Raw genomic sequence first — 17,988 nt, forward strand, 5'->3', positions numbered from 1 at the left:
ATAGAGCTGGAATGATTTTACTAATAAGATTACGAGGGCCTTAGTGGGGCAAACTCTTGAAGACATCAACGAGTTGGGCAACGGCCAAAAAAGTTGCGAGATCGTCAGATCTCCAGTGTGAGGTCCACTGTGTTAAATTCAAGGAAAATTATTTCAGACAAAGGACTCGTATTGTGCAGCTGAATGTATGATAAAAATCTCTATATTAATTTTTAAATATTTTTTAAGTGATATTTGTTTCTAATCTATAAATGCTTCAGAAGAAAGTCAAATGAATATCAGGTATCGCCAGATACAGACTCTAGATTTCGAAAAGATATATCAGTATATAATTGTCGTTACCAGATTCTGACTAGACGGCAGAAAGGTATTTCAGGTCATAATTGTAAGCACTAGATCCTGAATCTAGATGAAAGAAAGAGAATTAATTGTATAATAGTAATCACTAGATCCTGAATCTAGATGGCAGAAAGATAATTCAGGTCATAATTGTAAACACTAGATCCTAAACACTAGAAAGATATTTCAGTGTATAATAGTCCCTTACGATTTTGGCAGGTAATTTATGCTCATATGATTGAGCAGAAGCGCGCACAACTTTGTCGTCAGTTGGAAGGAGTTGTAACGCGGCTTGCCACGGCCCAGAAACTTTGATGATTGGAGGTAGCAATCCGTCCGTACTGCCAAGTTATTCAGAACCCGAGGCTGGAGGACTAATATGAAACTGTTCATACTTTCCTTCTTCAGTGTTACGTTTTATTCACTGGGTAGTAATATACATAACAAACCTATGCAATACCTTTGCTGGGAAGTGCGAAAGTTTGGGGCTTTACTTTACAATTTTTTCACATGTTCACAGTTTTGGGTCCATACTATGGCTATTGAGTGGAAGCGTATTCTGGTGGAAGTTTTAAAGATGTTTTATCTGTTACTGTTAAAGCAATGTTTTTGGTGTTGTTCAACATTAAAACCATTTAAACCTCTTTTGCGTTTCCACGTTTACAAACTCTCAAAAGCTTAAAAAATTCTTATTTCAGAGTTCAATCCAATTTATTTCAGGATGTAACGAAGATTTCTAATCCCAATTTCGAAAGATCAAAACTTGTTTAGCTCTTCTGCTCTGCCGGAACAAGATTAAACTCTGGACGCCATGACGGTGTTGCCAGCGCGCGTGCTGTCGCTGACAGTCTTGCTGGCGGTGACAGCTTTCGCTGACAGCGATGCAGGTGAGAGGGACACTGAATTAGATTATATTTCATCCCATAAACTTATATTGAATCATAGTTCTATTTTATCACTCAACTTTTTTTTAAGAGGTTGAGAGTTGGATTGAATTTTACTGCAACGTTATCAAGCTGCTCAGGCTTTATTCACTATCGTTTATAGGTGTTTATTATTTATTTAGTGAAGCTCATTATAATCATCTATTAAATATCTAGACATCAAAAGCTGCTGCTCATTTGCTGTGACTCGATCCATGAATTGTCTCGCAGCTCGAGCGCATCAGCGTGACGATTGAAAATTAATTAATTCTAAATGCATCAAAGCGGACGCTTCCGTGTGGTGCTGTGTAGTGGTGTGTTGTGCAGTGGTGTGTTGTGCAGTGGTGTGTTGTGCAGTGGTGTGTTGTGCAGTGGTGTGTTGTGCAGTGGTGTGCTGTGCAGTGGTGTGTTGTGCAGTGGTGTGTTGTGCAGTGGTGTGCTGTATGCAGTGGTGTGTTATGCAGTGGTGTATTGTTATGTGTTATGAAGATGCGTGTCCACAATCCAAGTCAACGTCAGCTACAGGACGACAAATTAGAGCCCAGCTTCCCTCTGGTAATCAAACGAGACTCTCGCCCGCATTAATGCTAAACGAGCACCAGCTGTGCCGACACAACCAGCTTGTGTTTCAGCGGTGCTGACGTATAACGGGTGAGATTTTTTATTTTATTTGACGAGCAGCAGTTGGGTTTGGCGTCAGCCTGCAGCTTATTTTTCCCCATAATTCAAAACATCGTCACGGGGGATAATTAATCAACTTCTGTATGCAAACCCTGATAAAGTGTCCGCGCTACATAACGCTGACGTCTGCCCTTGATAAGAGGCCAACACAACCTAAAAGCATACAACACATCGCAACATACATAAGACCCTCAGCGCCCTTCACCCAACACAAACAAGGATTACAGCACACTCCGCTCAGCCCGGCGTTATGATGCACTCTCCATGTTATGATTGCCACCACTCTGTCTCAGGGCCCTCAGCTCTGCGAAAGCTCTCACGTCCTATAGTCTGCATATAAAGATCTTGAACGCCTAACCACTTTGTCTTATTTAAATCGTACGCGGTAAGGGAAAGCCGAAAGGGTATCGTGGTGAGGTTACCGGAAGTGTACCCCTAGAGGTAACAGAAGCCTTATGTTGCATCGCTTACTTACAACACTCCTCATATAAAATTGGTAGCAATGGCTAATATTGAAACTTTGAGTCGTCAATCAAAGAGCTAATAGCAAAATCTACTTCTATTTTTATTATAATAATTATTTACGTACATATGATAATCTACAATCTCAGTAATACTCACAAAACACCTAGAAAAAATTACAAAAACTCCGAGTATATTTCATAATAATTGAGATCAATTACTTCGATTTTGACACGATAAATTTGGTCTGCAATCAGTTGCAGTATAATGTTAGTTTTTTACCTTATCTGATATCGCTGTAAAGAAGGAAATTGTACCACGAACGATACTCTTCTCAGTAATCATTTTAGGCTAATGTGATCCGAAAAGAGTGGATTAGCGTTCAATTACAGAAGAGCTAGGACAGAATTGTTATTCTGAGCCCAACGCGATGTTTTGCTCCGTGGATTGAAGTTTATTTGAGTTCAGATTCTTCAGACCGGCTTGGACGTAGTGACGACTCGCAGTTCTTGATTGTTTCTACGTGACAAAAAAATATAAATTTTACTTTTTCGACCAGTCTGGACAGCAGTGTTTGTTTACGCGTTCAATGTACTGCCAATTAAACTTGTCGAGCGAATGTCATCTACAGCCAAGACCAAATTGATGCGCTACATTTATGCTCATTCATTCATTTTATATAGAGTATTTAATTAGCATAAGGCTAAAATATATTTATGCTCACAATTATTGCAGCGCTTAGAATGTTGATTGCTGCTTAGGTACATACTGTATGTCACTTTGGAGTGATCCAGTATTGTAATTTATCAATTTCGTGCTGGAAAAGATTATCCAATTAATTAAGTATTACCTCTATTGCTACGATTGCAACAACCACTCGATTTCCATTTCATTTCTAAGTATGAACCTAATTACGCAAGTTCCCCCTCGTGTCCAGATGTGACGGCTCCCACACGCTCTCTGGAGGAGGCCCAGTCTGAGAGTCCGGGCATGGCGGTTGCCCGGGCGGCGGAGGTGAAGGCGGTGGGTTGGGTCATGAGTCGCATGACGCAGGACTTCGGGTGGGGCGAGGACACGGCGCACACGGTGCTCGCCCTCGCCCTGGCCAACGCATCCTGGATACTCGACCCCAGCAACCTGGAGGCGCAGCTTGTCACCAAGCAGTTCGAGCTGGAGCTCGTGCTGCGGCTTTGGAGGTGCGGCGTGATGGTTGGAACTGGTGCTGCGGCTGTGGAGGTGCGGGTGATGGTTGGAGCTGGTGCTGCGGCTGTGGAGGTGCGGGTGATGGTTGGAGCTGGTGCTGCGGCTGTGGAGGTGCGGGTGATGGTTGGAGCTCGTGCTGCGGCTGTGGAGGTGTTGCGTGATGGTTGGAGCAAAGAGCATTTTGATTGTAGCAAAGTAAGACGATTGGAGCTTGGAGCATGATTGGTTTGAGGTGTGGTGACACATTTAATGTGATAGTGATACTCTGAACTTTTGGATTTGACAATTTATAACACGACGCGATCTCATGATACGACTGGTTATTATTCATCAGTAGATACCCCAACGATTCGATTACTGTACTCAGCTCCAGACTTGATGGTAAAAATTAAGCTTTAACCCGCTTACAAGATACTTAACTTCATTTGAAGTGGAAAGTTTGCTTATTGTGATCAAAGTTTACCCGTTTTCAGCTGCTCATGTTTACGTTACAAGTTTTACAGTTAACAGAGGCACTAGAAATGCTTAATTTCCTGATGAAGCCTTCATGTCACTTGACGTTAGGCTGAGTGCAGTCGCATATTTGCTCCAGAAATTAAAAATCCTTTCAGCAGAAGCGAAACATGCAAATTCATGGTAAGCAGGCTCGCTACTGGCTCTTGAAGTTACCTGTACTACTCATTAATTATTAATCAGGCCGTTTCATCAAACCTATGTTTTATATCAATCATGTAGTTGTCTTTGTGGCTTTATGCTTTCAAAAAGGAATTATTATATATTTAGTATATATAAGAAGTGGTTTTCAGTAAATATTTAAACAGAAGGAATTTCAGTATAATCGCCTAAAGTAAACATTAATTTACTAACCAGTTATTAAATTTTTTATATCTCATACCACTGTTGAATTAATTAACATTAGCATTGAGTAGAGAAAGAGAAAAAAACTTGACGGCTTCTTTTAATGGTTTAACTTCATTTTTCGGGAAAATTCGTTCTAGGTTAGTAGTTGTAACAAGAAGAAGGAGGTCTATTTGATTCATGTAACAGTTATTTGATGGTATTTTATATTCACGCTAATTACGTCTGATTCTTTCACATCTATTCTACCCATTTAATATTTTAATAATTTCTATATGTATATAAGTCCTATATATAATTTCTATGTTACTTCAATTAAAAGCAATGTATACCCACACCCTCAGTCATGGCTGATGATATAATATTGAGATAATTATCAAACTCTCTACCTAATTACATTTAAAAGAAATGTACAACTCCGACCATTTCACCCCGACTGGTAATATAATAATTAATATATTATAAGTAACCCATAATATTTATCGATGTTGTCCCTTCCAGACATCACGAGGTGCCCCTCACTACAGGCCACCTCGCCCTCAACATCATGACGCTCGTCGCGCTCTGCCGGGACCCCCGGGCCTTCCACTCTAAGGATCTTGTCAGTGAGTTGTTGGTGCATTAATTGAAACTTAAATATTAATTGTTAATGATAGTATATTCTGCAGTTCAGTTTAGATATCTTTAAGAATTAGTAATGGTCTAGGGCCGGACACTTTAAGGATCTTGTCAGTGAGTAATTAATACTTAATTGCAAGTTATAAATGAACTAAACTGGGAAACTATGACGAGTAAAGCAATTATTCACAGTCTACAGCAGCATCGGAGTATCAAATTGTCTGTTAGAAAATTTTCAGTTCATGACCAGCAAGAGTCGTGCGAGACACCAAGTGATGCACTCGACAATCCTGAAGCAATTCTCTGAAGTCTCCTCAGAATCTTTTTACAAAGCTTTTTTTCTCTCAGTTCCGCGCGAAGTTTTCAGCGCTCAGAGTCGAACGAAGTCTTCGAGCTGCTCGAACAAAAGCTTCTCCGGAATTGTACTTTGTGCTGCCAATTTCCAGGTCCAGGGAACAGAAAATTGTAAATTTCTAATAGTTATTTGCTTTCAATGTCTTTTGAGCTGTTAATTGAAGTGCAGTTTAGTAACAAAAAATATACGCCAATAATTTTTTCATACATAATTTGGTCACTTTGATTACTTGATGAAAGTCTATTAATAAAATGGCTGAATAATTTTAACTCTATTGATATTTGCACTATTATCACCTGTAAATTATTTGCTCACATATCTGAACCTTGAAGAGTTTTTAAAGTAATTTTAAAGTTTACGAGAATTTTTTCGTTATGACTCTAGCGTTGAAGTTCATGTTATACTTTATCTGGTGACCTGGTCTCTCTGTGACATTTCTGCAATTTTTCGTCACTTTATCGTAAGGAAATGAGTGCCGAGCGTCTTCCTTTATTTGAAATAACGGCCGTACTGCGACGAAAAGTACATTGGTGGAAACATGGCCGCTGAAGATGGTTTAATTTTAAAAATGGTCCCGCTGTAGAGCACCTCTCAAGCTAACACTCACTGCCAAATAAGAATGTCAATTGGAACTGAATTTGAAACAATGGGCGGAAATCGGTAACCGCTCAATGGATTTTGGTTGGCTGACCATGTGTCGACTATGATTCTCAATAAGGCTCAAGTTGCACTGAATTCACGCGCACTTCCATCAAATCAATACTGGACGAGAAAATCAGCCATCGCTCTAGGCAGAAAGTGCCAGCGGATTCGAGGCACTATTGGAAAATGAAGGAAACTTACACACATTGGATTGAGGACATTTTTCATTGATTAATTGTAACTTTTTTCTAACTCAGTGATTCTCGGAATAAAAATAAGCCTAACGAGTGCTACTGAGGAAAGAATAAACATAAATTTTTTTTTTGTACGTCACGTATTACATCATCAAGTTGATCATCATCAAGATTTAATCACAACATTTAGAAAAAAGTTTTTCACCCACCCTTCATTGTGGTTACATGTCTCTTCAAATACTATAAATTATTGAGGTGTTTACCAATCACAAAATATATAGATATCAGAGTAGAATGATTTCCCATAAAGATAAATACATACAGTTCTCTTGTTTTTCCAGACGTAGTCTGAAAGTGCCGCCTTAATGCACCCTCCCTTTCAGGTCACAGCAAAACAAGGGCCTTTATTTTTAGGTCAAGTCGCTTTCCTCGTGGAACCTCTTGCCGCATTTTCTCCTAATTGGCTGCAGTGTCAGAATTTTATCCTGTCATGCCGAGGGAAGGTTATGAGTCTCCAAGTAAACTTAAATTACCCTGAAATTTTCCTTCAGTGCCCTTAGGGAAATTTTAGGTTGAGGCTAGAAGTGCTCTGCGCTGCTACGGTACCGGAGGTCGGAGTGATAGGGGTCATGAGATACAAGCTAATGAGTCAATTCAGAAAATTTTAAAAAATTATAAATGCCCTGAATTCATTTCTTTCTACGCTTCTTGACCCGCTTTGAAATTTGGAAGTAATATGAGAGATCTCATGAGATCACTGACCAGATATGCAGAAAATTATTCAATGCCCTGAGATGGTGACATTTGTAATGCATGACAAGTTACATTTGTAGAATGTAACATTTGAAGGGAATTATTAAGCAAGACACACTATACCATCGTGGATTCAGGGCGAATTTTCATGGAAAAGTTGAGCTTTCTTTTCATTTCATTTCAATTCAGGAAGTCAATTTGCACTCCATCAGCGCCAGCAATTTGGTCTGATAAAAGTTTTATGGGCTATCTGGCCGCGCGACGCCGCTTGCATGTCAATGAACTGCCATGCCTCTGTGCCTCCGACAAATTCCAGCGACGACGAAAAGCTCGTGTAAAGCCAGAGTTTAATGATCAAAAATGACCCTCACGACGAAATTGCAAGAAAAAGAGTTGACAGCAAAAAACGGCTGGCCGACAATATCGATGATCTTATCAATTATATATATTATGTACGTAACAATAATTAAAAAAAAGGCGTTATCTGGAATGCAATGACAATACTATTTTCGCTTTCAAATTTGGAATCGTTTCACAAAATTTTTTTAAATGGTAAACTTTTTATTGTTTTTTGTTTCTTTCATTTGTCGAATGTTTGCAAATTTAGCGATTAAGCCCATTCTGTCGCCAAAGAAAAGGAAAATATATGCAAAAAAATATACAGAAAGAAAAAACAAATTGAATAAAACTTACGATAACTTTAGGATTTGCTACCGTTCGTCAACTTGATGTTATGCACGGGTTTCTGCGAATAATGATCTCGCAAAGGATTATCAAGGCACGAAAATAATCAACAACAAAAATTTTTCGATCCAGTCTAAACTCGCGGTAACACAGATTAGATGATCCACCCAACAACAACAGTCAATTTTCGAATAACAATAAGCCTAATAATAAGAATATTTAAATTATCCTCATGGTAACAAGAGACCTACCCCCCCCCAGGTCTGCTGGAGCACCAGGACGGGATAGTGGACTTCGAGGTTGCGTTCGGGCAGCTGGCGGTGTGCAGCGCAGGCAGGAAGGTGCGCAAGCGCAGTATACGCACCCTCCTAAGCATCATCGCGGACCAGCGTAAAATACACTCAATCGGTGGGAATTGATAGTAATAATTATGAGCCAATATGACAATTTTGGGTCTCTATTGCACTTATGTGTATCGTCTGGCATTGAACGTATTCAAAGAGATTACGAACAAACAAAGTTTATACTTGAACTTTTTAAGGTACTAATACTAAATTAGAATGAAACACGGTGAGAAACAATAGAAAATTTGATGCTACTGATGGCAATGATCATACGATAATGATAATCAACAATTCAATACGCTTAAGATTCAACTGGTGATTCATTTCTTCCAATCAAGCCGTGAATCGTACAGTGCGAACACCGATTTTCGATGCGTAAATCCGGTGTGCCACATTTGAAATCGCTTTATTCCACGTTAAGTAAATTCATTGGAATGCAAATAGCTCTATTCATGTAAATTGGTCGAAATTGATCAAATGGCCTATTCTAATAAAAAGTGATTAATTCTCTCATAGACTAAATATTTCTAACTCATTTGACCCAGTTATCTGTCATAGATGTTTCTAGTTTGAATTAACATTAAGATTATAAGTCATGGTAAGTGTTCTGCTACAGACACGTTGTCAGTGACATTGCTGGCGCTTCACTGCGCGCAGAAGCGACGTCATCACGACCTGCTGGCCTACACCGAGCAAGCCATCGATGTCCTGCTCAAGGCACAAGCGCAGGACGGTTCTTTTGGAGGAAACTTGCACACGACTGCACTTGCTTTGCAGGTCACAGTTGTGTCAGAATAAATTCACATAAACTAGAAAGTACTTTAAAAACTTATTTTCCACCGTTTGCCCTCAAATTATTTTCGGGTTCCCATTTTTTACACCAGTTAAAATCCACGGATTTCGAACCGAAGGCTTAGTTTACTTTGTGCAGCATAAATGAAGAAGTACATTTGTCGCGTCTATCACATTATATGTACAGGAGTCGTAATTTCAAGATTAAGTACAAGTTATTAACTACCTGACCCAATCATCAACAGCTTTTCAAACGAAACCCACCAATCACAGACCAGAATGGTCTCTACGCGTTCCAGAGCGAATTTTGATAGCACGGCAAATGGTCGATGAATATATTGTTTAATATGGACATTCCTTGCTGACCTATAGACAGATAGTTTTGAATAATGGCTTTCTGTCCATAGGTCAACAGGTAGCCTCGAAAATTCAAGACCACAGAGATTAAGAATTTATTGAACGATCTCGGGAGGTTGAGTTATGAGGCATGGCTTCATAAAACCATAGTTACAATTATAAATGTCACGTTTTTCTCCTAAAGGAAATAAAAAGGTTGCTCTTATTTTTTTCGTTTATAATCTTTCATTGTTCGTTAATATATTTTTAATATAATTTGCATTTCATTATTTTAAACTATTTATTTATGTACTAAAATTTTTTGCGCAGGCGCTGCTGGCGAGTGACTTAGGAGGTTCATGGAATGCCACCCTGGCGCAGGAATACCTGATGAGTCACCAGAGGGCGGACGGATCCTTCGGTGGGCTGTTCGACACAAATGCCGTCCTGCCTCTGTTGGTGGGGAGGACATTGCTGGGGGTGGGGGACCAGCCCTGCCTCATGCAGCCCCACTACCCACGCCATCGCACACCCAACCCACTTTGTGAGATATGAGTTGATAATATGGTTCCTAGATGGAAAAATATAATCAAATAATATTCATGTCTAGGATGCGTTAAAACGTTGATATCTACGTCAATGTATATTATGTTTATATCTCTAGATATTTTGTTTGGTGACCAGAGTTTTTTTTGGCAACCAATATTTTACTTTCATTTTTCTTATTATGCAGATGAAATATGTTATACTTATTATTTTATGTGATATATTTCCTTTGATATTTTTGTCATTATATTATATCTAAATTATATATTATTACTAGCAGCTTAGCGTGACGTTATCTGTCATTTGAGAATTCAGTTATTCTGGATTCTGTATCCTGAATCCAGTGTAAAGTTTTGAAAGCAAAGACCAATCGTATATGTGTTGAGTTTCTATTAAAATCTTAGTTTGATATTCGAAGGAAATTTCATTTTACAAATAAAGTGAACATGTACCGCAATAAAATTCCCATTAAAAATTTTCAGTTCTCTCTCCCACCGATACGTTTTTTAGATGCTTCACGATCCAAAAACCAAAATGAGTTTAGATTTCTGTAATTAATGGCTCGAAAGGATCAGTATTGTAGATATGCGCTGTAAATAATTATTTATTTTTATTTTGGATCATGTGGATGTACATTAGCACATAACTCAGCTAAAGTTACTTGATGCGTTTTCTCACCGCAGACACAGACGAAATTAACGAGGTGGAGTTTGATGAAGGTGAGATGGCAGCCGGTGTCGTCTACGAGAGGTTCACCGTCGAGCCTGCCACGTCCGTGATACCTCCACCTCCGCCCACCATGGTAACAGTCATCATAATTACGATATCTTTGCTGATCTAATAGTCAGAATAACAATTTAAGGCAGTTTTGCTATAATTGTAGAATGATAGTTATAAATTTTTTCTGGGTATTGTCTTGAGAGAATGTTGCTTCATTTCAGGTGTAAATTTTGTAATACAGATTTGTGGTCGAAAAGTGAACATCAAGTACACCAATTCAACGTCACAGTAAAGCGTCATATTGAAATATATGACAGTCTATTGTAAAACTTGTTTGCATCAGCTCGCTGCTCCTCCGTGGCTGAAATGACGTACAATGCACGATTAAGCTGAGGAGCGGGATAACACGATGTTCATGTGTTAATTAAAAAAATAATGGCTCAGAATTAAAATGAATAAATCTCTTGAAGCGCTCAAACATTTTGATAAGCGAGTTGAATGAAATAAGCGAGTTGAATGAAAGTAGTATAAGTTTAGCTTGTGCCACGAGCTCCGTCTTGATAGCTCTCGATGTACAGCATTTACTATATTCGATACACGAATAGAAGAAAATCAATCTAATCCCGATATTAAAAATGTTAAAATAATTTTTTTCGAGTAAGATTGATTAAAGATTGCGAAAAGTAATAAATTTTATATTCATAGTTCTTTACATCCTAGAAGCAGGCCATTCCATGAATAATTAGTTATTGTATTAGGTGTAATTACAGTCATTTGCAAAAGTTTAAGACCACCCACAGAATTTGACCTAAATCAGAAATAACCCTTCTTGGATGGGTGGTGTGCAAATTTGAGCCGCAGGCGTTCGGAGAAGTGTGTTTGTGCGTGTCTTACCTTCCAGCATTCACAAGAGAAGGTTGTAGCTGCAAGACAGCAGAAATTTCATTTATAAGAAATGGGCAGAAAATCATCTGTTACCTAAGTCCAGAGGGCTCAAATTGAACTCTTACATGACGAAGGTTATTCTGAACGCCAGATTTCTTCAAAGATGAGATGTAGCAAGACTGCAGTTAACAATGCAATACGCAAGTTTGAACATGATGGCCAGTATTCAGACAAGAAGAAGTCGGAGCATACGTGGAAAACAACCAGCCGTGATGACAACATCATGAAGCTCACTGTTGCAAGATCTCCAACAAGTTCCAGTTGGAAAATTCAAGGAATATTGCTTCAGAAAAGATGTGCGGTGATCATCAGTTCTATTTTACGCCGTTAAAGCAAAAAATTTCACCTAAAGAGTTTCAAGCCGGCCCAAAAACCAAAGTTAACTCCTGCCATAAAAATTAAGCGATTGAATTTTGCTAGGAGATATCAAGATTGGATGGTTGCCAAGTGAAACACAGTGTTGTTTTCAAATGAAAGTACATTTCACCAGTTTGGGTCACAGCATCAACACATTAGGTGACAAGTTGGTAAAAGATTTGAAGAGAAATATACAGTACCTACCATGAAACATCCACCCAGTGTCATAGATTGGGGGGCATTTAGCCATAATGGGACAGCTGGATTGTACTTTCTGCCTCAGAAAACAATCATGAATGGAGAAAGGTACCTCAAGCTGCTTCAACAAAAGCTTGCACTACACATGGGATGACCCCAGTGTAATATTTTTTATGCAGGATGGTGCTCCATGCCATCGGGCCCAGCAGTTGAAAGATTTTTTTACCTCAAACAACATTGAATTGCTGGATTGGCCTGGAAATAGCCCAGACTTGAATCCAGTTGAAAATTTGTGGTCAGTCATGAAGGATAAGGTAGCAGCAATGCAGCCTTCAAATTTGAAGTCATCAGAAGAATGCATTAAGCAGGTATGGTGCTCGGAATTATCTAAGGAGTACTGTCAGAAACTTATCAGCAGTATGCCACAACAAATCCAGGCTGTTATTGACAATAAATAGGGACAAAGTAAGTACTGAATATATCAAATGTATCATAAATTGCTTGTTATTTATTTACTTTGTCTCATCAAATACAAACAGTTTGAATATTTTGCCTCGATATCCTTTTGTAATGCAAAAAGCCCAAATTTGGAGGGTGGTCTTAAACTTTTGCAAATGACTGTATATTACATATTTGAATGCTGTATAGTTGTATTACATACGAGTATTTGAATGCTATATAGTTGTAGTTGTAGCCGACGATGCATTCACAAAAGTAGTTGTGTTAGCTCTGCACTGATTTGAATTTCTTTGCACTGCTCTGCATTTCAAAGCACTGCTCTGTAATGAAGATGCTCGGCACGACGAATCATTAAGCTCTGCGCTGCTCTGTAATGAAGGGGCTTGTCACGACCAAACACTACGGGCATTTGCCTAATAAGCGCTAAGACCTGCAGATTGATGCAGGTCTTAGTGCTTGACGACAATGCATATCCTTTGGTGCAAATTTATGCGTCTGCCAGTTTACAATGAGATAATATTACTTTGAACAAAGCTACATGCACGAGCCTTGACAAGAAATTTTTTATTGTTGAACTTTGTCAGTACGTAGGACAGCAAACTTTTTATGCTAGAGTTGCGGGCGACAACAAACATCTTCATAATTTTTCTTGATATAAACAAGTATCGTCTCATAATTAATTGAAATCGTGTTAAAGTTCTCCGTCAAAATCCTCATTCTTAGCATAAATGTACAATTTCTCGCTGCGTGTATGCTTACTCGAAATTACCGGGAAAACATCACAAATACACTCAAAAACAACAAATATCGCCCTAATGTAAAAATTTCACATTTGTACAGTTTTCTAACACCCAAAAAATTTCCATAAACTTACATAATAATTGTAATATATTTCTACAACTTAGGTGGTGCTAAAATTTGTTCTCTAATTACGTCGTTATTGTTTGTTCGCTTATCGTTAATCTCGTGTTAGGAGACAAAATCGTTGATCAGTAGCTTAATCGGAATTAGTATCACCTTAGCCTTGCCTCTGAGGAGACCTCCTGCTTTAACTTAATTAAAGTTTGTGCGAATGTGTTTTTCACTTGCTTGTTCCATTTAAATGCGTGTTTGTGCTTCTGTGTTCGCTCGTTTAAGACCAATTAATATACTGGCTTAACACCAGCGGTTGAACCGTGTGAGGTTGTCGGCTCAGTGAAGCTTCTGCGTTTAACCTATTCAAGCCACTATCCTCGTAGCTGTGATTAGTATTGGTATATAAAATTGAGCGAACACTCATTTTATAGGGTTTTGAGAACTTTTGTTCACATTTCTCTGAAAGAACTCTCGTTTAAGGTTCATTAAAGGAGATAAATAGGTCAGTAATTTTATTGATAGTCTTCCTTGAATATCATACTGACATTAATTGCGTTATATCTTGAACGAATTGTTGGATAGATTAGTGAAACTACTTGTCTATACTTGCCAGATAAGAATACATTGATCCGCCTCAACTGATCAGCATTTTATAATTCATTCCCGGAAGCTTGCGTTATTATTGGCTAGAGCTGCAGCTAATTTATTGTGTTCAATTACCCACATTGTTACTGTAAAAATTGGAGAGAGAGACTGCTAAAATTTGGTAACTCGTTCCTTCTGCTCCATATAATTTAATACTCAATCATCAATTTCTATAACCACGCGGATGTAAAAAATTTCCCTGCAGTGTGAATAACTACTATAAGTTCATCAGTTCATACGTGCCGCTGATCACGCACTTCGTATTCAGTAAAAGTTTCATCGTCTACATCATCCCTTCTCCTCTAGTCTTACGGAACTTCAATAGGCTGTATATTTCCTACCCAGCGTCTGATCTGTATTGTTTTGCAGATAAACGTGACGTACATCATCTGGATCGGCAACTCGGCGCAGCAGAGCTTCAACCTCACGCTCAGCGTGCCCGTGAACACATCCTTCTTCTCCATCATGAAGACGGCTGCTGAGGCCGACCCAAGATTCGAGTGCGACATTGTGTTTATTTATAATATTTATAATATTTTATAATGCTAAGGTGGACACTCGTTCCGAATGCGCAATCGGTTTTCTTAACATTTAATACAAACTGCTGAGGCAGACTTCAGATTCAAATGCAACATTGCTTTTATTTGAAAAATTCATCGTAAAATGAGGAAACGAATCTCAGATTTCTGACATTTAGTAAAATTCAAAGACAGACTCCAGTTTTGAGCGCAATATTGATTTTATTTTTGAAATTTGGCGTTTTTCCTGAGGCTGGAGCCTTGTTTTAAGTGCGACATTGTTTTATTTATAATATTTAACTCAAAATTCTGAGAGACCCTTATATTATCAAAATTCTAATATTTTGACAGTTCGATGAACATGCGTTCGGTATCGAACAGGTCGGGATCAGCCCAGCTAGCGAGTGAGTTCTTATCATTCATATCATACAACCAGCTCGAGCTTTCTACGCACTCCAGAGCACACAGACTCTAGAGTGTAACTGTGAGATAGGTTGTGGGGCATCAGAGTCAGAAGCCAATTTTACGTCTATTCTTATTGATAATTTTAGTTTTGTGATTATGAGATGGCAGCTGTTGGTGTGGCTTGAAACTCCGCAAGTCACTTAGACGCACCTAAAAAATTTACAGAAGCAGTGATACTGAGACTGATTCATATTCTTTCATGTCAGATTCTGGGGCAAACGCTCCATTATTGTTCAAGTTACTGGTACTATTGATCGAGAATTTCGCATTTCGTGCTGCTCATGCACTTAAAGAATAATAACCTTCCTTCCGATCATACGCTGTGCTTATATGACTAGAAAGACACTCTTAAATTTCAAAGATATCACAGTCTTTTCCGGACGTCTTGCTTCAGGCGAAACCATTGCAGTTCAGCAAAATGTCAGATAACGTAACCCCGCGGTTGCTCATTACATTTTCTTCTAGTTAACACTAAACATTCAACGAGAATAAAAAAATGTTACTGAAAGTTTAACATATTTTCCAAGAAAAAATATTTTTAAAGCAACATTTTTTCCAAAAAGTCTCCCTGAAAAAGTTTGTTTTGCAGAGGACTATAATTTAGCAGACACTCCATGATTTCGAAGAAACCTTATGGATCCTCAGCATATATAACAAATTAAGAGGACAATCCCCGATATATCACAAATAAATTAGTCATTTTCGGATATACATGTATATAAAAGTAACCTTGTAGACACTGTGCATACATAACAAATAAAGAGGGCTATTCCTCATTCATCACAAATTTATTAATATGGAATTTATAAGCAAAGAAAACGTTAAACAAATTCACAATATCGATATTGAAAACGTGTTTTCTATTTTTTTCGTGTGTCCCATGACTCTGTTCCGCGAGTGCTTGTTTTCGACTTAAGGTTGTTTTGTGTTTTATGCCTTTTTTAGGTTTGAATGATTGACTTAGAATTTTGTAATATAAAATGGTTGCATTCATTTTTTAGATTGTCGAACTGATGATGGAACTGTAAACATAAAAAACAGGAGGTTTCATTTTTAATAGGTATATACATAAACATAACAGCCTGGCAAATGACGCTCGACTCCGATACGTTTTCAACATCGATATGGTGAATTTGCTCGGCGTTTTCTTTGCTTTTAAATTCCTTGTGAACTTGCAATTCAAGCTGACTGATAACATAAGTACTAAATTAATTAATCATTTACGGATATATAACAAAAGATCACGGCACCTCGCAGGTTCTCGGCTAGCCGTTGGGCGAACGGTTATTACATCCACACGATCTCGGGGCAGCGGGAGCAGAAGGTAGGGTACTGGTTCTGGCTGCTCTACAGGCTCACGGTCCCGCCCGTCCCGGGCACCAAACCGGACAACAAGTTCGTCGTTGGCACGGGTAAGAACAAAATTAATAATGTCTCGACAGACTTGTAGCTTAACTCCAATTTTCTTCATGGCAGTAACATGCATGACGTTGAAAAAGGTTCGAATTGAATTTAAAACGGTTCGAATTAAATTTAAAAAAGATTCGAATTGTATGTAAAACGGTTTGTATTGGATGTACAAACTTCTGATTAAAGATGAGGTGGCTTATGGATAGACCCAAATTAAAATATTGTATGGACAATACTTGAATCTTCACTTACTATTCTCAATAAAAAGAGAATTTTTAAAGGGAATTTAATTTTTTGAGGAGATGGATTATATATTTGTACGATTCTCTAACGTACAACAGAGAATCTGCGCACGGCAGTGAAGCATAGATGAGCGAGTGTCTTATATTTCGGGCCGATTTTTAAATTTTGTTTCAATTTCTAAATAATTTTCATTTGCCTCAGGTGTTCAAGAGACGTTCCCAAGCGACGGCGACTACATGCTCTTCTGGTATCACAAAATATGAAGAGACCATCACGGAAGATTTGTGTTTCGCCAGGAAGCAAAAACATTTCTGCCGTTTATTGAGAGCGAATAACTTTGGTAAAATGGAGCACTGAGGTCAAAAAGAGAGTATTGGCATATGATTGCGATATTTATTCATTCAAGAGATTAAATTGTCATAGCATTGTGATACGTAAGTCATTGTAATTCTCTTTTGCTTTATTTCATTATTTTATTCAATTGATGTTAGGCGAATCTTAACAATCCATTCATTAAGTTTATGTAATGGATCACTTATTTCATGTAGCATTTTGCAATGATTTAACTGAAATTTTGGCTGTTACTGGTTCGACATCATAGCAATTTTAAGATATGTTCGAAGCGCTTAATTACGCTTCAAGTGATCTTGCTACAAATTATCCATCCATTGTCGATTCCAAAGACTGTGATTTATGTAGTAGGTTTCACTTTCATAAAAGACATTTTTTTTACAATTTTCAGGCATTTTAAAACTGCCGAAAGATGCAAGTTGACTTATTCATTGCTGAAAATCCTACTGCAAGTTTATTTAATGTTACTGGAAAGAAACTTATTTAGTATGAAAACGTTTTCGTTAATCTTGCATCGCCACCGAATATATCTTTTAAGGGTCACTTAGAGATCTGAGTTGAAATGTGTTCCATGTTTAGCTGATAATGTGTATGTCACTAATGAATATTTGTAGCTTGTTGCATGTCTTGTTATTGATATGATAAAAGTCTCTTCGCGTGCTAATGGTTATGTCTTTGTGTACGTGTTATCTTCAGGCATCTTCTAGGATAATGATGTTTGAAGCCTGTGTTAATTTTCATATTCCATGAGAACTTAGAGTAATTTCATAAGTTATGATGCACCTAGTTTGTATCTTGATTTTCAGTGATTGAAATTAACGGAACAGTGAGTTTAGAGTCTTGCGTTGATGTTCCTTTAAATAAATTATATTCTTCAGTAGTGAGATATTCGCTACAGTTCGCTACTGCGGATCGGCGGATCGAAGGAATTCTATCTTTGATTGACCACGTAGCTACAAGTGGAGAATTGTTATTTTAAATTTAATTATGATCTATTCCAAGCATATTCATTTACTAAGTATAAAGTGCCATGCTACGCATGTGTGAAAAATCATAATGAGTTAACAATAAAATAATCTTAGACCGAACATT

General features: G+C 38.0%; 1 protein-coding gene across 1 annotated transcript; it reads left to right on the plus strand.

Annotated features, from left to right (window-relative positions):
• The first annotated feature begins 1,037 nt into the window (after window positions 1–1,037).
• LOC108669168 (uncharacterized protein CG3556-like) lies at window positions 1,038–17,986 on the plus strand. The gene is made up of 10 exons (XM_018156467.1): window positions 1,038–1,226; window positions 3,343–3,601; window positions 4,968–5,071; window positions 7,974–8,120; window positions 8,673–8,833; window positions 9,515–9,728; window positions 10,414–10,532; window positions 14,279–14,409; window positions 16,150–16,304; window positions 16,747–17,986. Exons 1-10 carry the CDS (start codon window positions 1,151–1,153, stop codon window positions 16,806–16,808), a joined length of 1,428 nt encoding a protein of 475 aa, XP_018011956.1. The 5' UTR covers window positions 1,038–1,150; the 3' UTR covers window positions 16,809–17,986.
• Window positions 17,987–17,988: the final 2 nt, after the last annotated feature.

This window comes from Hyalella azteca, unplaced genomic scaffold, assembly GCF_000764305.2.
Source record: "Hyalella azteca isolate HAZT.00-mixed unplaced genomic scaffold, Hazt_2.0.2 contig9713, whole genome shotgun sequence".
NCBI lineage: Eukaryota > Metazoa > Arthropoda > Malacostraca > Amphipoda > Hyalellidae > Hyalella > Hyalella azteca.

Bases quoted from the DNA above. Each gene is read 5' to 3' on its own strand.
- LOC108669168 (XM_018156467.1), top strand. From the start codon at position 1,151: ATGACGGTGTTGCCAGCGCGCGTGCTGTCGCTGACAGTCTTGCTGGCG. The intron at 8,834-9,514 runs GTCACAGTTGTG...TTTTTTGCGCAG, and splicing joins CGACTGCACTTGCTTTGCAG to GCGCTGCTGGCGAGTGACTT. The intron at 16,305-16,746 runs GTAAGAACAAAA...CATTTGCCTCAG, and splicing joins CAAGTTCGTCGTTGGCACGG to GTGTTCAAGAGACGTTCCCA.